Source organism: Pipistrellus hanaki (assembly GCF_964339955.1).
Source record: "Pipistrellus hanaki genome assembly, chromosome: 8".
NCBI lineage: Eukaryota > Metazoa > Chordata > Mammalia > Chiroptera > Vespertilionidae > Pipistrellus > Pipistrellus hanaki.
The window spans coordinates 63,527,997-63,551,732 of NC_140510.1; the positions used below are offsets into that span (position 1 = coordinate 63,527,997).

At 37.2% G+C, this 23,736-nt stretch overlaps 1 protein-coding gene across 8 annotated transcripts in view; it reads left to right on the top strand.

Annotated features, from left to right (window-relative positions):
- DOCK10 (dedicator of cytokinesis 10) overlaps positions 1-23,736 on the top strand; it is a 208,063-nt gene that overhangs the window by 83,368 nt on the left and 100,959 nt on the right. For all 8 annotated transcript variants that reach the window (XM_084891376.1, XM_084891377.1, XM_084891380.1 and 5 more), the window contains exons 2-3: positions 3,368-3,487; positions 14,743-14,832. In XM_084891376.1, the coding sequence (XP_084747502.1) occupies positions 3,368-3,487; positions 14,743-14,832 (210 nt within the window). The remainder of the gene's footprint in view (positions 1-3,367; positions 3,488-14,742; positions 14,833-23,736) is intronic.

Here is a 23,736-nt window from a genome sequence, read left to right on the forward strand (position 1 = left end):
TTCTAGAGGGACAAATCCAGCCGTTGTAAAGCTATAAATCAATGCTGCTCAGTACCAGTTTTACTCAATGTCTCAGCAAACAGCTGTACTGAGAAATTAACTTATCCCACCATCCTTATATACATCTGTCTCTTTGACTGAAATATTGAACAAAACAGCTCTCCTGCTTCAGAGAGAACTACCGGACCCATAGCCTGTATTCTCACTGTCACAGAACATAATGCATTCATGCCAAACACTGCCAGATCCCAGGCTCTACACGTTCTGAAATATATCATTGTAATTTGCATTTTAAAACCTCATGTCCACCCCGCCATCCATGGCTCAGTGGTTGAGTGTTGACTTATGAACCAGGGGGTCACAGTTCGATTCCCAGTCAGAGTACATGCCCAGGTTGTGGAATTGACCCCCAATGTGGGGTGTGCAGGAGGCAGCCAATCAGTTATTCTTTTTCATCAATGATGTTTCTATCTCTCCCTCTCCCTTCCTCTTTGAAATAAATAAAAATATAGTTTTACAAAAACCATCATGTCCACAAAAATTATAAAACATTGAATATCCTGAAAATTACACAAGCATTGAATATTCTGAATTAATTAACAAGTTTTCTGAAAAGATAGCACTCAACTAATATAGCTCTTCCAGAGGTCAAGACTGAATACATTAGATGAAGCAGATCGGCTAGGTTTTGTAACTTTGTGTCAAAATAATCTCAGTGCAGCATTTCAAACAGGAAAGTCTTCGTAAATGTCATTTATTGGTTAACTTGTATGTTTTAGCCTGAAATGAAAATCTACTCTCCAATAGATGCTTACATCTGTTATAAGCTATGGTTTTTATTGGGCATAACAAGGAAAGTTTAGGACTTAGTTTTTCTATGGTTTTATTGTGACTTGTGAGCTCTAATTTTTCTATTCTATGAATTTAAGTGACATGTACTTCAGGTGGAAGAGGTGCCCTAGTAAAATGTCTTCTTTGAAGGTCTGCTAGTCTCCAGCTTATTTATTAATGCTGCAGTTTGCAGCTGATGGGAGATGAAATTTAAAATACAGTGCAAACAAGATTGTAGGGGGCCTCTTAAAATATCTTGATGCCATTTGCCTTTAAATCTATCAACTGCAACACACAAGGAGCCACATGCCCACATGGTGGTATAAAGAAATGAGAAAAGGAAAGTGCTAGTAGTTATGCCACCAGCTTGAGACCAAAGGGCTCAAACACTAAAGCTGAAAACACAAGAAAGAAAAGGGACATAACCAACCAAATCTGCGGCTGAGATAAGAGCTGTCTGATGTTTTACAATACATTCTATTTTATTTGCTACGTTTAATATACAAAAATTGTATTAGGGTGGGAAAGAGGTTCTAGAATAAGCCAGGTGTTTCAGATTTGACCTTGTGGGGCAGTAGGTAAAATCAAGGTATGGTTTTACAGGATAGGACATAATAGAAAAGGCCTATGGAGATCCATAGCTGAACTGGAGTGAAATACCACCCCTGAAAGGCATTCAAAGCCAACTAAAAATAAAATGAAATAAATGTTTGCTCCAAACCAAACATTTGGAATCTGCATGTCTCTTAAGCTATCATGTTGTGATCCTTAGAATTGACCTTTGCCTGGGAATATAGGGAATTGTAACTTAAAATAAGTCTAAATAAAGTAATTTTTGTCAAAAGATACTGATTTTAGGAAGATTTTGTTTTTAATTACTTGAATTGATGTCGTAGTGTCTCTACTTCTTCTACTTCAAAATGTTGAGTTTTACAGCTCTTTCATGCAGTAGGTTATGTTGGGCAGCAAATGTCTTCTTTTCTTCAAATAGTGTATGGAGTTCTGAATTTTATTTGCTACGTCTACCAATCTTGCTGAAAGGGCCTTTTCTAGAGAAAATATCCACTTTACATTTTCCTCCATTTATTTAAGGATTTATAAAATTGGTTATTTTTCTTTTATTTTGATGCAGAAAGTACATGGAAATATTTATTATTGGCCCATTGTGTTACATTTTGTTTTGTTTCACTTTTTATATTTGGAAAATCATTAAATCAAACATTGACTGTTACTTTGAGGAGTGCATTAGAAATTATTAAAACATCAATAAAGATTTCTGGGGCTTTAGCAGCAGAGATCTTTCAAAGAAGGCCTTAGAAATGGAAGCTAAATCTGTGTGCCTTGCAAACTGGGGAGGAGCGAGGGTAGTGGGAAACTGTTGATGTCATTGTCGCGAAAAAGAAAACAAATTTTATTTTCATTTTCAAGATCACTTTAGCATTCACATTTCATGGTGCCCACTCCAGCTTCCGAGCCTTAAAATAAACCAAACGACCATTTCTTCTCATTTGGGTTAATATAAATCATCAAAGGGCCAAGGGAACTTAGTTGTGTCCTTGATTTTATGTTCTGTGATCTGTTATTCTCTCTTTTGGGCTCTATCATTTAAACACACCAACCCTATAATGAAACAATCACACCTTCTCCCACTAGCATTTCTTTATCTTTCTAGTACTATGGGCAGCTTATTTGAAGGCAGTGCCATTCTTTTCAGCTTCAGGACTTTTTCATTTTATTTTATTTTTATTAATTTTAGAGAGGGGGACATGGGGCAGGAGAGAAAGTGAAGGGTTTATTAGTTGTTTCATTTATTCATGAATTGGTTGATTCTTGTATTTGCTCTGAACGGGGATCAAACCGGCAACCTTGGCCCATCAGGAGATTGCTTTAACCAATGAGCTACACAAGCTAGGGCTTCAGCTTCATGTCTTCAATGCAGTGTGATTATAAAGCTATTTTCAGACTCTTCTCCATTTTCACCACACTGTGCCCATAATAGTTATGTTGTTCATTTCTGTTAGAGAATCATCCAGCTTCTTGCTATCAAGGCAAAAAGGCTCAGAGCCAAGCAATTAATTCTGACACAGGATCTATGCTTCAGTGACAACTAAGATAGCCTGTGATACTTTGATTGCTAGCAGGGTGCCAACATTTTGAAATGGGCTCAAGTAAACCTCACAAGGAAGTATCTAATTCAGCAAAAGTGATGATGATCATTACAATACTATAGCAAGTAACAGAAGATCTTTCTTCCCATTGACAAAGGTAAAGTTTACATAGAATTATGAGTGTGCGAGGACTTAGTGAACAGCTTGGATTACTGAGTGAGATGTCACATATTTCAGGATCTTCTCCTATTATTTGAGATCTAGATATAACAGTTGTGTGGCTTTGCCCTAAATGACGGGAGTCTCCGTGAAGCTATTGGAAGATTGCGCAATGTCAAAGCCTTGGTGATACGAAGACATGAAATCCAACCAGGCATTAAGAAGATTATATGTGTCAGTGGTTAATATTATGTTTTCTTTTTCTACAGCAAGAAAAACCCAGACTTCCTGAGCCTTTGGATTATGAAACTATCATTGAAGAACTTGAAAAGACGTATCAGAATGATCCCCTTCGAGATCTCCTCTTCTTCCCCAGTGACGACTTCTCTGTAAGTGTGCTCCTTTCAAGCCATCCAAGTTCAGGAGGGCCCACAAGATGATTAGGGGGTTAGGGGAGTCCAGCCCTTCCTGTGGTCACCCTGTGTTACAGTCACTGCAATGGTAGTCTCCATCCAGCGATTTCCAGTGCCCAAGAACCTCATACATTTGGAAGATGGTGGCTAAGTGACACAGTGGCCACTTGGAATGGGAGCAGCACAGGGCACTCACTGCCTGGGTGCAGTTAGTCCTGTATCTCCGCCAATGTATGGGTTTCCAACCACTGTCCTACCTGGCCTACTTCCTCCTTCAGACCATTTCTAACTAAAAGGTTCCAAGCAACTGTAACCAAGTGATGACAAAGGTGGGACTCTCCTGGCCCAAAAGAGGCAATTCTTAAAAGTCACTCTTAATCTTGGGTGTCCTTTCATAAGGAAATGATAAGGCCTGTGGGCAAAGAAAGCTAGGCAGGTGCATCTTCATGGAGGGCTTTGTGATTTTTGATATGCCCTTTCTAGGACAATGTTCACTGGCACAGAGACCACTCTTGGGGAGGTAAACAGAATAAATAAAAATGAAATGCGTATTGGGAAGGAACACAGTGAAGTTATGGGTGCTGAGCAGCCATGTGTCCCAACCATTCCATTTGTGTTTATTTTAAACATTATAAATTGCTAGTAAATGTCTAATTATGAAACAGATCTCCATGGGCAGGTGGTAAATTTTCCCATTTTTTCCTAAAAGAAAGGGACTCTCCAACATCACCAACATGAGCATTTTAAAGCAGATGTAAGACGGCTCTGAGGTCATCCTGTGAAATAACCATTGGGCCTCAGAGCTCACATTTCCTCAAACAGCCTCAGACTTCCCTTTCCTCCCCTACTTTGGGGGCAGATCTGGCTTCTGGCTTCTAAATGTTCATTGTTTTCACCTTCCTCCATGGCTCAATAAAAAAAGAAGGAATTATGGAAGTTAATTTTCTGTTCCAAGTACAAGAAGGATAGAAGAAAGGCGATAGATTTGTAAGTAGGAAAAGGAAACTCTCCCAATCTTTTTCAGATTTTTAAATGACTCCCACTTTTGACACACTTTAAGAGAAGCTTATCTCATGCAGAGATCTTATTATCATGGTTGGATCAGGCCACTAGGTCTTGAACTGCAAACACAAAGTTGACCCATCTTTGTTTTTAATTCTGTATCCTCATTTTCTTTCAAACTGAAGGCAGACTTAACAGCCTTTCTCTGTCAAACAACAGCACAAACACACACACACACACACACACACACAAAAACAAAACAAAACAAAAAAAAACCCTCAAAACTTGGAGAACTTTTTCTTCTAGCTCTGTTGTTCAGAAATATGTCAAAAGCTACACCAAGTTCCCCAAAGTCAAGAAGAGAGTAGATGGCATGAAACATTTTCACTGAATTTGACTTCATTTTTTGATATCTTTCACACACTCACGTAAAAATGATCTGATTATGGTATGACCTTTGCTGTCCTATTGGTGTAAACAGAGCACATAATACATACTTTTTTTTTTCTTTTCCCAAAATGAGCATTCCAGTAAACACACCGAATTATTTTATCCTGTGCCATCAACCCCATAGCCAACCAAATGAAGGGCAAACCCCCAAGCATTGCCCAAGGGCTTCTCCAACATCGGGTTCTTGTCCATTTCTCAAGGCCATGCTCTTTTTTCCCTATCCAACCCTCACCCCTATCAAACACAGTCACCCTAATTCCCAACTGGGATAATATACTAGCACAATTCTGGGTATAACATTCTGTCACCCCTCAGACTATGTCCTTTCTTTATTCATTCAACTAATGTATAATTCTGAGTGTTAGGCATGAATCTCAGAATGGGGGATCAGCATTGATTAGACAGAAATCACCTTGTTTTAATGGAGCTTACCTTTCTCTGGGAGGAATAAGGCAAAAAAAAAAAGTAAACAAATTAATTAACAAGATAGTTTGGATAAAGAGCAGTTCCATGAAGAAAATGAGACAAGGCCAAGCAATAGAAACTGACTAGAGGAGCTGGACTGGGTGGTCAGGGACAACACCAATAACAAGATTAAACTGAGGAGGACCAACAATGCTAAAAGCTAGGAGGGGTATTTCAGGCTGAGGAAGCTGTTACAAAGGCCCCCCAGAGAGCGCTCTGAGATTGAAGAGTGGCCTGGGCGAACAGAGAGGGAGGATGGTCAGAAAGGAAGTCAGGCAAGGACAAGGTAAGCCATTGAGCCATCTTCAAATGCAAGTGGCAAGTCACTGGAGTGTTTCAAAGAGAACAAGTGGCCTGGTGTGTGTTATTAGAGCATATAAGAGGGTGAAGAGGAACCTGGGAGAACAGTTGGCAGACTAACTGCCAATTAGCAGGTGTTCAAGAGACATACGATGCTATGGAGTCCCCCTGATCAGAAAATGTCTTCTCAGACAAGTTGCTAAATTTTTGTTTACATTAAGCACCTGCCAAATAAAAGGATGGTGTCGAATATTACTGCATGAAGTTGCCAGCTTTTTAACAAAATGCAGATGGATAGTTTTTCCTCCCTCCTGCTCTACAGAGTAAGAGTTGACAAACTGTGGCCCATGGGTGGCTTGCTGTCTATTTTTATATGTCCTGTGAAGTAAGAATGATTTTTATGTGAGTGTTGTTATTTTTTATTCTAGCCTGTTGTATTTCCTTCATAGATTGGTTAAATAGTTGAAGGGGGGTGGGGGGGGTGGAGAGAGAGAGCCTATCTTCTAACTAATAAAAATTATATAAAATTCTGATTTTTGGTATCCATAAATAAGGTTTTACTTAAATATAATAATTCCCTTTTATTCACCTGTTGCCAATAGCTGCTTTCATGCTACACCTGCAGACTTCAACAGAGGTGAAGTCATTGAAGCAGAGTAGAGGACCCTAAACAATTTACCTGACCCTTTACAGAATCTGCTATACAGATTCCTGCTAAAATTAATTGTCTTTATGTGTTGGGGTTTTTCCCCTGTTCCTCTACGTGGAATTAAGATCCTTCCTTACAGATTATCTGCCCCTCTCTGCCCCATCTTCTACCTATGTCGCATGTCAGGGGTGTTGGTTACTAACAGCAAGCCTCTTGTTCACCAGGCTAAAAAATCATTTCCCAGACTCATTCTTGAGCGATGGTAAGGATTCTGTGGGATGTGTGTGGACAGTCTCCACCTGCCCCGTGGGAAGTGGCAGCAGATGACCACTCCAATCATAACGTATCAAGAACAGAAAGAAGGGGAACAGCTCCAGCTCCTCACCCTCCTTCCAGTGGTCCTTAGCCCAACTGTGACTCACTGATGGGAGAATTCAGCTCACTTCTGTGTTTCCACATTTCCAAGCACCCACACTGAGAGCAGACATGATTCATTGCTTGGTTTGTTTCATCAATATTTATTTAGCACACACAAGGCACTGAATATAGAACAGCACTTCCTAGACGAGTGAGGCTGACAGGAAAAGCAAAAGCCCTGTGGTTAAGATGTGTGTGCCCTAATATGGATGAAACATAAAGTTGATTAAGAATGCTTAGTGTCAAGAATTCCTACCTCGGTTCTGTCTACCCAAGCTCTTGGCCCAAGCCTTCATCACCATCATTTTTGGCCTGGATCCCCAGAAGTGGCTGTCCTGCTGCTTCCTCCCTGCCTTCACTTTGATTCATTTAAAGAAAGCTTTTAGAAATGCAAATCAGATAAGCCATTCCTCTGGGTAAAACTCCCCAGGGGTCTCCCATTGCCTGGAGAGTCCAGTCAAGCTCCTTCTTGTTATTGTCCCAGCCTGCTGGTTCCTGATGATCTCTGAGCCCTTGTCTCCTCAACCTCTTTCCCTTGCTCACTACATGGATAACCTACCTACCATTCTTTCTGTTGCCTGAGCTTGCCAAGGTCACAGGGCCTTTACCCGTTTTGCAAGCTGGTTCCTGTTTTTCATTCATCGTTCAGTTCATATGCTCCCTCCCCAAAGACGCATCCCTGACCTCCAGCCTCCATTACCCAACTCCCACACTACGTCACCTACCCCATCAGCCTTCTTGCTTCTCTTTGTAGAGTGTGTCACTACCTAGAAAGATCTGTTTGCTTTGCCATTCCTGGTGTTTCTCTCTGTCAGAGTGTCTGTCGCCTGTACTAGGACGGGATGTCTTTTATCTTGGTCATTGCAAAGCCCCCAGAAACAAGGGTGGCACTTGGCACAACACAAGTAGAAAGTTGATATTTATTTTAGAAACATGTAGGTTATTATTTTAGAATATGACTTTATTCCTTTACAAAGCAAAAGCCATTCTGAAAGGAAATTTGAGAATAAAGAGAATGAAGTAATGAAGAATAAAATGATCATTAATATACTTTCCTCAAAAGTCACCTCAGAAAAACAGCACTGAGATTATGACCCCCTGCTGCAGAGACTCATTCCACCAAGGACAGTGCCTGGCTCATTTCCTCCCTATAACACTTAATGTACTTATGCACATGCTTTTTGTTACTAGGCAAAGGAGAAATCCATTTATAACTGTATTTCAAGTACTCAACGCAGTGTCTGACTCATGAGCATTCACTTAAGACTGCTGAACACTGAATTAAAAACATCTTCCAGGAGAAGGCACTGAAGTAGCAGCATCTTCCTTTATCTTGACACTCCAGGTAGAAACGATTTCTCCTGGTGCGTGGGTTCTGGGAGCGGGCATCATGACCTGTATGACTTAGAATGATTCACTAGAAATAAGCAGTTTTGGCGTGCTCATTAACAGTACATTCAAAAACATGTACTACTTCAATAATTATATTTGCCAGTCTTGTTTTTCTCATCTATCTTTTTGAAGCTGGTAGCAATGGAAACTTAAGACCCCCCAAAAATAAAGAACTTAGTCACCAAATTGCAGCTTAGTGAATTAGGCAAGGAGAGTAAAGGAAGGCAAAAATAAAAGCTGAAGGACAGTGTCGAGGACACCCTGAATCATATTGTGAAGCGATTCCATCTAAGGAGAGGAAGATACAAAATAGAAGAACACAGAGTGAGAAAGCCAGAAATGAGTCTCTTGATAAGTGAAAGACACCCAGAGCTGGAGGTGGAATCATTTCTGGGAGTTACAAAGTGTAAATAAATAAGAAAGTTTAGAGGTCTGAAAGCTAGCAACACCTCACACTGTGGGAAAGCATATTTCAATACTGCCCACACCAGGAAAACTCCCATGTTTCAGTTCAGCCTTATGGCCCATCTCTGAGAGCTAAATTGTGACTATCACCAATATAAACAAGGTTATGCTTTTAACCTGGAAAAATGCCATTGTCAAAGTCAAAGGTCTATTTCACCTGAAATAGCCTATTTAGATAGTCACACCATCTTCTCAAAACCCTCCTTCATATCAGATCCCTAATTCATTACAGAATTAGTCGCTCAGGGCTCTTCAGTACATCCTGCCATTTTCATTGGCTCACTATTAAGACTGAGTGAATTGTGATTTCTTAGCATACCAATGGTTTGTTCGTTTCATAGTATGTTTTTGGCTATAAAAAGCAACTGGTAATGGGGATTTCCAGACTCAACCACATGGGTCATTTGGTGAGAGTAAGCAGAAAGGTCTTATTTTATTTTAATTTTTGAAAGGCAGAAAGGTCATAAGATTGTGGGCTTTTTTTGTTTTGTTTGTTTTTTCCTTGCTTTTCTTACTGAGACAACCTAACATGTTATAGGAATCTCAACCTCTTTATAAAAAAAATATTTTGTATTGATTTCAGAGAGGCAGGGAGAGGGAGAGATAGAAACATCAATGATCAGAGGGAATCACTGATCAGCTGGCCCCTGAATGCCCCACACTGAGGATCAAGCCCACAACCTGGGCATGTACCCTGACCGGGAATGAGACCATGGCCTCCTGGTTCATAGGTCAATGCTCAGCCACTAAGCCGTACTAGCTGGGCTCAACCTCTTTTTAATCCTTGGCTTCTGAGCCTAAGTGACTCCCAGTGTTCATGCAAGAATGCTATAATTGTGATTTAAAAGCTAAATAGTAGTCTTTGTCAAACTAGGTTGTTTCTAAGTTATAATAGCTCTCTCATTTACAAGCTAATGAAGTTGAGATTTGAAAAGCCTTTTATTCAAGGATGGGGAGTAACTGTAAAGATAAATGAACATAAGCACCTTGACTTTTATTATTAGAATTTTTGTCCAAATAGTATGCTGTGGCCAGCTGCTTCTTAGAAAAATAAGGTGCACAACTTGAGGGAAATTAATACTTTAATATCCCTGAAATCCACAGTGAGTGGTGACATTGGATAATTGGCACTGTAGTAAAACAGTCTGGAGTGTGTATTTCAATTCAGTAAGAATGTGTGGAGACTGCCCTAGGCTCCATTGTACTAGAAATGTATGTCCAAATAAAGATTGGACACTTATAGTCATAGCAGCATTATTCAAATAGCCACAAAGTGGAAACAACCCAAATGTCCATCAAATGGTGAATGGATAAACAGTTCTACCTGAAAGGAAATTAAGTACTGACACGTGCTAGAGCATGGATGAAACTTGGAATGTTATGTAAGTGAAAGAAGCCAGTCACTAAAAGCCATATACTGTATGATTCCATTTGCATGAAGTGTCCAGAATAGGCAAATTATGAGACATAAAGTGGATTAGTAATCATCAAGGGTTGGGAAGAAGGAAGAATGGAAAGTAACTGCTAATGGTATGGGTTTTGAGGGGGGAGTGATGAAACTGTTCTAAAATTAAATATTGATGATGGTTTACAGCCCTGTGGATATACCTAAACCAGATATAGGACACTTAACCATAAAAATATATGTCTACACTCAAGTATTTCATTCTTTAAAACAAACAAAATATCATGAAGAACATGGCAAAGCATTTAATTTCTTTCTATAATTTATCCTCAAAGCAGAGTTATTGTTGAAACAACACACCTGTACAATGACTGACTTAACTAATCACAGGCAGAGTTTTTGGCCCTAAAGATTCTATAGTTAAGCTGCAGGTGGCAACCAAATAGTTCAAAGAAGAGAAAGTGGATGTTGCATGAATTAGAGAAGATTTTCAAATGGAATTGGCACCTATCCTAAGCCTGAGATGAGAAAAGAACAAGGAAAGAAAGGGATTCTCTGAGAAGCGGAGGGGGATGGGTAAAAATGGTGCAGGACTGAGCCCCGGATGGAAGAAGGGATGTGATCAGCCATGAGAGAAGATGCCAGGGCAGAAGGCTGTCTGTGTCAGGCTGCTTGTGTCTAAGGCGGCTCGTCACAGAGTCATGACAGGGCATGTCTTCCGGCCTCACAGCCAGCATGTTTCTTCACTGTGCAACCTTGGAGAGAGCTCAGACCACTGTTGGGAGTCCTTGTCCAGGGGAGGTCCTAGTGCATAAGTATCTGAATGTTGGAGCACTGGGTTCTATTCACGCTAACATTTTTCCATACGTAGAATATTCTATCCTCACCTCCTAAGAGGAGGTGCACATTTTGAAGACTGGGAAATGAATCGCAAAACAGAAGTGAAATGACTTGCTCAGGGGTTTGCCAGTCTAGAAGTAAAACTTAAATAAGGCTCCAAACCTCCCTCCTTATACACTTACATCCTGTAACGGAGATGTCCCCATGCTCACATTGGCTGGAGGAAGATGACTGTCCAATGATGGCTGCTCACTATCTGTGCATCTCCCATACAGTTTACCTTCAACACAATGAAGGCATTAAAGTGATTTTCTTATGTATTTAAAAATTTTTAAAAATGAAATCACAACAATACTCTTCTGAATGTGATTTTTAAAAATGTTTTTCAAGTAACTAGTGTAATATAAACTCCTGCTTAAAATTGAGGCACTGTCTGTGTCTCAGCCTGAGAAATTGTGGTGGAGGTCACATTCAGACACGTGCTGGGTTGGGATTGATCGTGACTGCTAGTTAACAGTCCCTGTTGTGAGGCCCATTGACTTCTCAAGCTGGGGCTGATTGATTACTGCTGACACCAGCATCTCTGTCTTCTTTTTTGAACAGCTGGGATATGCAATGCTGTTACAGGAAGCTGTGCTCAGCCAGGATAGGATAAGTGGCCTCTTTTTTAGACTTTGACAGTGGCCTTTGGTCAATTGAGAAATGGCCCTGATGTGCTTGGAATGAAGTTTTCTGTGGTCATGTTAGCCAGCAGAATGGTGGTTGTGGCAAAGCCACCAAGACAGCCCACTGCAGAGTGGAGGAACCAGAAAGTGACAGGGCGTAGTCTAAGTGGTCTGAATAGTATGGGCCTGAAATGACAAACAAGCCTGCATGCATTGTTTCATAAATAAAAATGATAGTTTTTATTTCCAAATGCCTAATCTCTGCACAATAGGCTGCTTGTAAAACTACCTCCAGAAGAGGAGCTCGGCTGAGTTCCAGCCCAGTCTCAGATCCATTTCATGCTATTGAGCTGTACTAATTGTCGACCAGACGGTTCATAAAAGAGAACAGGAAGTCTGCTGTGGCCAAGGCAATTTGTCGTGGTCTGAAAGCATCCAATTCTCAGAAAAGAAATTCTCAGTAACCTTAACAAATGTGACTGTATACTTTTTTTATTTGATCAATTTATTTTTGCTTCGAGGAGATACATTATAGAAGTCAAAGGTGAGCAGAAGTACCACGATTCTTGCAGTTAAAACTGCTTTTTCAGGCAGGTTCTCCAATATTACCAAAAATTTAACTGGCCAATAACCTGTTATGGGCATTTATTTTAATGTGTATTCCTTTTCTTGTATCTTCTGTATTCTGTGCTAAGTATTAGATGTGCTATAATTCCATGCATGCTGTAAAATAATGTTTTAGATTTATCTCTAAATCTAAACTGGGTTGACTCACCCCCAGTTATCATTTCAAAACCAGAGGTCATCAGGAATCACTCATAACCATTGTACACATGACTAAACACATGATCTGTTTTTATGACCCCAGCCTGAATGAATTCCCAATCTCATACACTGCATATGAACATTAGCTTAAGTATGGGGGCTCTATGTTTACTATACGACATCATGAATCAAGTAGTGATGTAATTATTATTACTGAAAACCTGAGCTCACATTTCAGAACCTTACTATTAAAAAAAATAAGCTTCTTACAATAGATCAGTATTCACTCTATGGTACAGAGCAGTGATCTTAGTGGGACGGAAGGTTTATAGTGTAACTGAACAGGAAGGTTACATTTGGGCCATGTTACTCTACTTTCCACCACACTTAGAGTACTTAGAACAGCTATTTTTTTTTCAAAATGCACAAAATCAATAGGAGACTATAGTGCATAATGAAAAAGAGGAATCTTTTACTTTTTATATAAATCTTTTATTATAAAATAATGGCTGAAATCTAGAAAAAAAATTATTTAGAGAAAAAAATTCCTAATCTTGTCAATGGATTACGATGTAATGTCACCCGGAAACTAAACAAGTAACACTGTGTATCTGTGATTATCTGTCCAAATAGGAAATAAGTTATTCTCAAATAACTGAAATCTAGCAAAGCTCAATTTAAACATGCATTTAAGTCTTCTACTACAAACTTTAATAGGGTTTATTTGCTGTTTATCTAACAGAGTGAATAACATAAAAGAAACAAGATGAAAGAAGATATTCAAAAGGAATGAAAAAATGCAAAATCTAAATAATAATAAATCTTAAGTTGGATCCTATCATACCTCCCATGGGAAGGGATGTCTCCCTGTGTGTGGACCTGCACTTTGCTTGAATTGATGGTTACTTCCTAACTGTTCACATAACTGCAATCAAATCCTATGGCAAATGCACTAACCAAGGGAGCTCAGTCCATAGCTGTATTTTAGGATGAGCACTGATTTTTTCCTATATGATGTATCGTGAGCATAGTATTCTCATTAATTTTTAGTCTGCGATGTTAATAGACTCACATGATATTCTTCCTCTTTCACAGTGTTCAGGCCCATGTTCCCCTTACAGATAAACTCACACATCACATACACTCACCACGTGCTCACACAGAACACACACATGCTTACTCACACCTGCTGAACACCTTAAACAAATCAGTAGGTATTAGGTATGCCCACAACCAAGCACTGAGGTTATAGCAGTAAACTAAACAGACAAATGTCTTGCCCTCACATCAGGAGTGAAGGAAGAGAAGACTTAAAGAAAATAGGAGTCTAGGATTGGAAGAAAAGTAATGATGCTGCCCTTGGTGGCAGAGCTTACAGCAGCTATGAACCCGGAAGACTGAATTACCTGGTCCCCTCTCTTTCCCATCTTCCCACAAATAGGGAAGGGTTTGAGACTTCCATCTGTTCCAATAATTAGTCTAGACAAAATACCCCTTTTCTAGAACAGTTCAAATGAACTTTATTGTGTCTGATTAATTATTTGTGGGTTGGGAATTTACAAAATAAAAGACCCAAATGGTGGTACCATGTAAGTGAACAGACTGATCATTCCAGCATCTCTGTAATTAAAAGGAGCACAAACTGAAGAGAGCAGGAAGCTGGTGATGGGAAGTACCTGTTTTGCGACCTCTCCTACTCCCCATCTTGATAGAACTGAATATGTATAAAAAAGAAACAAGCTGTGAATTCTGTGTTAGATGTTTTGTTATAAGAGATACTCTATACTTTCAGTTCAGAAAAAATATACATTCATTTAATAGAAGGTTCTTTTGCATTGAAGTTGAAAATACTTTGTTCATTTTAACAACAACAATAACAAAAAGACACCAGAAACGTGACTTGTTTTCTTCAAGGTACAGATATACTGAACACCCTTTCTTCCCTCCCATCCCTAATTGTAGTTATACATAGACACACACAAACAGTTCTAAAAAGGGCTAAATTTATTCTGTTGATATTCAAGAGATTATTTACAGTAGAATTAAAATAATGATTTTATATCTTTTTTCTTTTATTTTATACTTATCATTAGCAACAACAACAAAGGTATTAAGAGAAATGAACCAGTCACAATAAATAGATGTCCAAATTTTCATTTTCTGTAGGGGAAGAACGAACTTAAAAGCATGAGCTTCACTGATGAACAGTAATTGTAGTAATGCTGGTAAGTGGTAAAAAAAGGAGAGTTGGAATTTTCTCTCCTAGAAAATAAGTTGGCAAGAACCAAGGAAGTGTCTGAAATCTCTTGTCCTTAAATGCTTAGATGGAAAAGCCTCCCCGCTATGTTTTTGGTATAGTGGTGTTCACAATATTTTTAAGTTGGAGGGCTTAATTTCTTTTCATTGTTTCTCTCAGACGGCCACAGTTTCTTGGGATATCCGAACATTGTACTCAACAGTACCTGAAGATGCAGAGCACAAAGCAGAAAGTTTACTGGTGAAAGAGGTAAATATGATGCTTCCAATTCTTCTTTTTATAAAACTCTCCTCTAGGTAGTTATTAATTATCATTGTCTTCCTCACCTTTTCAATAGAGATTTGATCATCATTACCTGAAGATGTGTTCCATTTTTCTGTTAATAATTTTTCATTATCTGCTGACTATTCAACTTTTGGATTTTTTGTTGTTGTTGTTTTGTTTTTACTTAACTTAAAAATCTCACGCTAAGAAATGTTTTAGTGAGCTTAATAGGCAGATTTATTTTTTCCCCTTATTTGGACTGAGTTATAGGCAAGGCCATACTATGTGAGAATTTTTTATAACAGAGTTTCTATTTTAAGAGATATGTTTCTTTCAAGTACCAACTATGGAAGTATTAATGTGAGCAGCTGAAAGGGACTGATAGAAACCTGTTGCTATATCATCTACTTGCACTTGAAGGATGTAGGGAAGGCCTACAGCACTGCTGCTTCTCCTAACCAGAGAGCAGGTTGCTTTATGGCAGGCATTCGGCTGGCACATACAGCTACTAGCAGGTGGTTATTGAATAAATAACTGGAGCCAATCCTTCCTTTGCAGAAAAAGCAATGATAAAACTTAGCTGAGTACAGGTCAAAGTAAAAGTATTGAAGTCTAAATGCAGTCTTTAATCCTGAGAAAGTAGTGTTTCCCAATTAGGATTTAGTTAAAGCCACACACAACAGCAAAACCCTTTCACAACTCCTAAATATATTTGTATGAATATAAATTAGCCTTATTTTTGTACATATTAATACCAAGCTTAGTAACCATATTTTATATTATACTATTCTTTTTTACATATACATGTATGTATATGTGTATACATATATATTATATATCTTTATATTGTACTATTCAATTCAGGTCACCTTTTGCCATAAATTTACCTGTTTATTTTTCCAATTCTATGATTTTATATTTATTTCCTAAAGTTCACATTAAATTGTAAAGTCTATCTTAAGGAGGTAGGGGGAAAAAAGTGCAAAGTTAGATAACATCAGGAAATCTGAGTGCACTATTTTCATATTTATTAATAAAAATAATAAGTGTGATGTCAGTATTGTAATATTTTATTTACAGTCTCTTTAGAGGAAGTTTTGATATCTACCAGGGCATCACTGTTTAAAAAAAGAGTTGGCAAATTATTTTCTACTCAAGAAAATTAGAAACATTGATACTAGGTCTACAAAATCATGCAGTACATGCATGTTAACTTAGGTAGGGTTTGAAATGTTTAGAACATTGAGTTCCTAACAGGGAATATTTAACCAGGTTTTCTTGCATGGTCTTCGCAAAATATTGCACGCTCTTCATAATTATCTGTAACACTGTTATTATGTCCACTTTAGTGTATTTTGTAGTTTTGTTAAAAATAAGTGGAATGTTAAAAATCCATTTCCTCTTCTTAGCGTCCATTGCTATCTTTTAAAAACTATTAATTTTCAATTATGCGTAACTAGCTTACTAATCTCTCCTATCTTAATAGTTCTTATTCAAGTTTTAGTTATGTAGCCATATCATCTGCAAATAAAATGTCTTCTTTTCTAATAAGTATATCATTTATTTAATTTTTGTCTCATTTTATTATCTAATGTCTCTAAAACAATGTTGAACAATAATGCTAATATCGGGCATCCTGTCTTATTGGTATTGTATGACATTTTCTGGCATAAAAGAAATGTCCAAAGAGGGTCTTTCTTTGTCTCGACAGTCCTTATAAACACTTGCTACTTAGGTTTTGAAATGTATATTCAGTTTATTGATATAACAGCTCTTCTACTTAAATTTATAAAGCACTGTAATAGAATTAGTAGATCGCTATCCTGTGGATCCCCACTTGCATTTCTGGTATAAACTTTTCATTCCAGTTGCATTATTACCTTCATACTCTACTACATTAAAATTGCTAATATTTTATTTTAAATGTTTGCATTAATATTCATGAGTAGAGTCTGGCTGTCGTTTTCTCTTTTTCCCCTTTTGGTGTTAGAGAAATGCTAGCTTTAGAAAATAAATTGAGATAGTTTTCAATTTTTTTCATATTCTGGAATAAACAAATATCCAGTGAAATGAAACAGAGTATCTAGAAACATCTAAGTACACATGGTTTCTTAATAAATGGGAAATATGGCATTTGAAATTCTTTAGGGAAGGGTGAGCAATTCAACAAATACAAATTGGCTCACCATTTTGGATGAATGAATATAAAGTTAGGATTCTCTATCTCACATTACACATAAAAAAATAACTCCAGATAAATATTAAAAACCTGAGTGATTAATCCCAGATATCTATGAAAAAAAAAACAAACAAAAATTGTTAAAATGTAGGATAATATTTTAACAGGAAACTTATGAAAAATGGACAAATTTAAGCAAATAAAAATGTTAATATTTATATAATAAATGGTACCATAAAGCCAGAAGACAATACTTAACTATAGAAATTATTTGCAACTCATTATATCTTTTGTTACATACATAAAGACACACATGTTCCTTAATAGACTGACTTGATGAGAATATTTGTACTGTTCACAAGATAGTATGTCCCTCATTTGACAAACATGTAAGCTTTCTGCCTCAGTTTCTCCATCTTTAAATAGAGATATGAATAGTCCCAATGCTGTGTTTCTAAAACTAAATATAGCAATAACATGAAAACATTTGGAAAGTAACAATTGGGGAGCAGTAGCTTTATCTGATCCTCCTAAGTGACTTAAAATCAACATCTCTAACCATAAAAAATATCAGACACTTCCCTGATAAAACAAACCTCACTTCCTGCCACTAGGGTTTGGGGAGCAATTAAAGGATCTATAAATAGGATAAAGACTTCCTAAGCCAAAAACTAGAACCAAGTTTTCCTTTGACTTTGTACAAAAGGATAATAGAAAGCCAGAAACACAGAGCACTAACTAAAAATAAGCTCTTGGTTTGGACTTTCAAAACAAAGAAGATGAGAGAGCAGAGAATTGAGAATGATACAGTGGCCTAACAGGGAGCAATGGTCTAGGGACCACTTCAGCCTAATGGCTGAAAAAAATACTGACAATCTACTAAGGTAGCAAGTTACTCTGCCAACAAAGCCTTCGGCAGATTCAGGAAATCAGCCAGCTACAGGAGTAGAGCAATGATAAAATGAGGACTAAATCGTGAATCCAGGACTCCAAGTCAAGGCATAAAATATTCCAGGATTTAAGATTTATGAAAACATTAAAGAATAGAAGCAAATATCTATCTATCTGTCTATCTATCTATCTATCTATCTACCTACCTACCAATCTGTATGTATGTGCATGTGCACACACACACAAAATTATATACTGCCCTTATCTAGATAGTACTAGGTTACTGAGGGAGGAAAATTTTAAGCGGAGATAAACCCATAAATAATATTGGAAGTCTTCAGGCGGAATATCTTCTGCATAACCAAGTTAAAAATAGTTCATTATGCTATTAAGTTATGTATAAAAATATTGCTTAATTTATTAAGAAACAAAATTTTGTGAACATAAAAAACAATACGATCAAATGAATATAATATTGAAAATGAAATTTCTTCCTCTTCCACCATCTGGACCCAGACAAATGGTATACAACCAATTCATGAGAAAATTATGTATATGCAGGTTAGAATCTGTATTATATTGAGAAGTAAAAGACATATTAAATAAAAACTTGAGTCCTAGACATAGCAAAGAAAAGTAAGCAGAGGGACTGGCCATGATTTTAAATGTATTTCATGCTGCTCATTTTTCTTGAAAGAAATATATCTAACTACAATAAGATTTATCTTGGTTCAAGAAAACACAATAAAATTCTTACTTTTACAATTAAAATAACTTTGTCTTTTATGTTTAATTTTGGACAGCATATTATATACAGTGTTAAAGAAACCATTCTTTTTATCAAAATGCCTCTGCAATTTATACAAAAATTTTTAATCTAATATGTAAAATTATGTACACCCAAATTTACCCTGAAGTAAGAATAAATCCTTGAATAAGTGAATCTGGGTTTTTGTATGTATAAATAAATTAAGTAAAAATCAAGGCTGTTTCCTGATTCTGAACCATTGGATAGCAAATGAATGATTCTAATGCATTCATTAACTTCAGACCAGAATATGATAAGCATAGTTTGCTCACTATAGAACTAATGTCTTTGATATGACACCAGGTCTACATGTATAAATTAATTCAGTGGAAGATACAGGAAAATGCAACTATAAAAATCTCCCCAAATTAAAAAGTTAGTTTTTTTCTTAATAAAATTAATGAAAATAAAATTATTTTGATCTTTTTGTTTTAAAGAATGGGGTTCTTTCTTAATTCACTGATGAAGGTTTTACTAGAGGCCAAAGGACTTTTCATTTTCTGTTTATTTTTTCAAGTAAATTTGTAAGTAAAGCCACTAACATATTGTGACCTCAAGAATTTAATGGAGCCCAGCTGGAGAGGCTTAGTAGTTGAGCATCAGCTATGAACCAGAAGGCCATAGTTCAATTCCTGGCAGGGTACATGCCTGGGTTGCAGGCTTGATCCCCAGTAGAGGCCATGCAGGAGGCAGCAGATTACCAATTCTCATCATTGATGTTTCTCTTCTCTCTCTCACTCCCTTACTCTCTAAAATCAATTAAAAAAATATTGGAAAATATCATCAAAATATGTTATTACTCTATATTTAACTTAGTCACATCCTAATATATAAAAACCCAGGGTCCATAATGTCCAAAACGACCTAAGGCTCGACCAAACCCTGGAAGTCAATCCTGCAGTCAGTGCTGGGTTGCCATGGTGACCCAGCACTGACTGTCAAGGGGGCTGCAGGTCAGACCTAGAGAGAGGCCCAAAGAGAGATGCAGGTCCTGATCCATAGCCTTAGTGGCAGCTGTTGATTAGCCGTTGCTTCTCTCTCTTCAGGCTTTACCAGCAGCTGCATCTCTGTTTCTCTCTGGGCCTCCATGAGGGCTACTGATCAGACCTGCCTCTCTGATCAGGCCCACAGATAGGCCAGGAGACGCTGACTGTCAGAAAAACTGACCAATCAGAACCAAATCTGGATTAACTGTGAGAAGTCAATGGTTGCCTAGGAGGTGGAGCTTTCAACACTAACTGGCATAGAAACTGACCAATCAGTACCAAATTGGCTGGCAAGGGAAGGCAGTTGGGGGCAAGATCAGGTGGGCAGGAGAGGGCAGTTAGGGGTGAACAGGCCGGCAGGTAGAGCCAGTGAGAGGCCATCAGGCAGGCAAACAGAGGGTTTAGGGGCAATCAGTCAGGCAGGCAGAGGCAGTTAGGGGTGATCAGGCAGGTAGGCAGGTGAGTGGTTAGGAACTAGCGGTCCCAGATTGTGAGAGGGATGTCCGACTGCCGATTGGGCCTAAACAGGCACTCAGACATCCTCCAAGGGGTCCTTGATTGGAGACGGTGCAGGCTGGGCTGAGGGAACTGCCTCCCCTCTGTGCACAAATTTTTTGCACTGGGCCACTAATATGTGTGTGTGTGTGTGTGTGTGTGTGTGTGTTTGTGTGTCTATATATATATACATACATATATATGACTTTATTTCTGTCATGGCCAGAATAAAATGGATCACCAGATTTTCTTTATACTAAATGTATAACATTAAAGATAATAAGCATATGAAAGTTGATTAAGATAAATTCAAATGAATTATCTTTTTAGTGGCATTAGAATAAAATATATATTTAAAAAAAAAAACACTGATGAAAATAAAATGGGTTTGTGGTTCACTTTAACAACCATGAAGAAATTTATTTTCTAGTCACCAAAGTCCCTAGAATAATATAGTCTAGTTTCTAAATATACAAAACTTCCAATTATAAATTGGCTTCCCCTTCTCCATAATAAAAAGTATCCTATGTTTCGTAGTAAATGGATAAAAAGACAGAAGTGCAAGTCAGAGACCTTGGAGTGCTAGAATAATAAAGAAACCACTTTAAATTTTCACCTAATATTTCAATTATACTGAATTACAACTCAAACTTTATGCCTTTCATGAGAAGAATGATTAGATCATAACATTACCACGGTTTTTAGTACCATCCATTATTTATATCCTGACAGATTACTTGTGAAATGTAGCTAGGAAATTAGTGTGTCTGGTCTCAGGTCAGGCACAGGTATGATTTATAAAAGTCTAATTTCAACCACCTCAATTCAACACATTCTGAAAAAAAGCAAACCAAATGTTTTTATCCACTTTCAATTTAGAATCAACAACAAAAAAACAAAACAAATTAGGCTATTCTATAATTCAAAGTGAGAAAATAGTTTAAAAATGATTTTTTCTTATGGTTGTAATTTGATATGACACTGTTTTGTGTTCCAAATGCATTATTTATATACATGCTACCACTACCTAATATCAAATAATATTTTTGACAATCAAACTCAACTCCATTAAAAAAGGTTGTACCATGATTCCTGAAACTGAGTCATATCTATATTTACATAATTTATTTTGTACAAACCCATTATTTTTAATTCTCTCCCAAGAGTATAAGTATTTTTAAAATATTATTAACTTATTTTTATATTGCAGAAATTATTGGATTTTAAAGGGATACATAATATGATCCAATTAAAGAAAAAATATTTTCGGTGCCTTTTTTCCCCTCTAAAATATCAATGTATTGAGTGCCCACATGACCTGGTTTACAGGAATAGTTTCATGTTCTACTTGTTGGCTTGGTTAACAGCATCATCTTTGAACTTGAAGTGTTTTAATATGGACAACAAATTATCCAGCCACCCTTTCAAAACATAATTTGCCTAAATTCACCCAATTTCATGATGCTACATTTTCAAAATTTATACAATGGCCATATTTACTCCTAAACTTTACATAAAGAATGGCGTGATTATGAAAATTACCACAATCAGTTTACAAATATAGAATTAATCCCAGTGGTGATTAAGGGCCAAAATGAACACCTTTTGTGGTTGCATAAATCTTTTTGGCCAGAAAGTAGCCATGTAATTAAATAAATCTGTATGGCTAAAAAGAAAAACAAGTTTGCATCTAAAAAGCCATTTATTACCTGCTTATTACTCTGTGGCCAGAATCTAATAGCCATTTTCAGAGATGGACAAATTATATTGTCAAACCAAAATTGCTCTTTGGGTTGGTAACATGATTTGAATTGATTCTAATGATTCTCTAAAGAGAAGAGGGAGAAATGAAATAATTTCTTTACGGTAATCTGCTGCTCTTTACAAATGTCCAATCTTTTCTAAAATATTTAGATTTTGAGAACTTTCGGGGTATCATGTTTAGTAATTTCTATGGGGAAAAAAGATATACAAGATTCATTCAATCAACAAATATATATTGGATATCCACTATAAATAAAACCCCATACTGGAGTTGATATGTTCCTTGCCCATTTCAAAGGTTGTGTCCACTTGAGTGAAAGCTAGAGGATGATCTCTTTTACTCAACTTCACTGTATAAAGCTAAGATCCTAATGCTTTCATCTCAGAGACAAAGAACATGACAAGGACCAAGCCACACTGTTACTCTGGTGGAATGATGGATTTAGGCTCCTCCCCCCCCCCCACACACACACCCTTACAGATTCCATCCTATTCAGTAAATTCATGTGGGACCCTGGAACCTGCATTTTAATTAGCAACCTCAAAAACTTCAGGAACACAATAGAGTTTAGGAAACACTATCCTAACAGGCATAAAAGCCTTTATGTATGTTGACTTGGCTCCGCTTTTTTTGTGCCTGCATGCCACAGGCAGAGATGCTAATATAAAGGCTAAAGAAACAAACAATTAATGAATAGCCCAGCTGGTGTGGCTCAGCAATTGAGCATCAACCCAGGAACCAAGAGGTTGCCAGGTTGATTCCCAATCAAGGCTCATGCACGGCTTGCGGACTATGTTTCTATCTATTCCTCTCCCTTCCTCTCACTCTAAAAATCAGTGAAATTATATTTTAAGTAAGTAAATAATAAGTAAATGAATAAATGACAAAAACGTGAATTGGGTCATTACTGTTTGGAAAAGTTAACCAGCTCAGCATACTTCACCTTTGAAGTAGACTGTAGTAGCCTCCGTTATAGAGGGGATAAGGAGTTGATATTATGAAACTGGTGCTGTGGGATTGGTTGTTAGCAAGAAGAAAATGGAGCTATTGCCTCATGGTAACAAGCACAGTTGACTTTGAATTTGTAACAGGTCATTTCAGCTTACATTTTGGACAAAGAGGAATTGTAGTCATAATTATCATAGTTCTTAATGATCTTCTTAGTGACTGTGTGGGCTGGAACAAAGAGTAGAGAGTAATTTTCCATGCATAACATTTCCAAGATGCCATAGCTATGTATGGGAAACATTTATGTGTTTATAAAATGCACTGGCTTTCTCAGAATCAGAGAAATCATAGATTTAGAAGGATTCTTAAGGGTTATCTAGTATAACCTTAATTCTCATCTACCCACCACCAGATACATTAAATCTGGCCCAAAAAAATTTATAAATGATTTGATTCAAAACAAGATTCTTTGTGAATGTGAATTATAGATCAACTCAAACTCTAAAAAAGCAAGTATTTTTTAAGTATTTACCGTATGCTAAGTCCTTTATAGAAATTGTGTTATTTGATCCTATTAAAGTTGATATATTTAGACAGATAAAGAAATTAAGAGTTAAGTTGCTTCATTGATCTAACATCAGAATTAAAAACCAGATCTGTCTGATTCCAAGACAAAAACAGAAATGCCATAAAAGCATCTGGAATGATGGTCCAGCTGTGCTAAAAAAAAAAAAAAAGTTTGCAGTCATCATGCAATTCATAAATTAGCTAAATGAACTTTGAGAGTCCTACAAATCCAATTTGAAATCACGTGTAG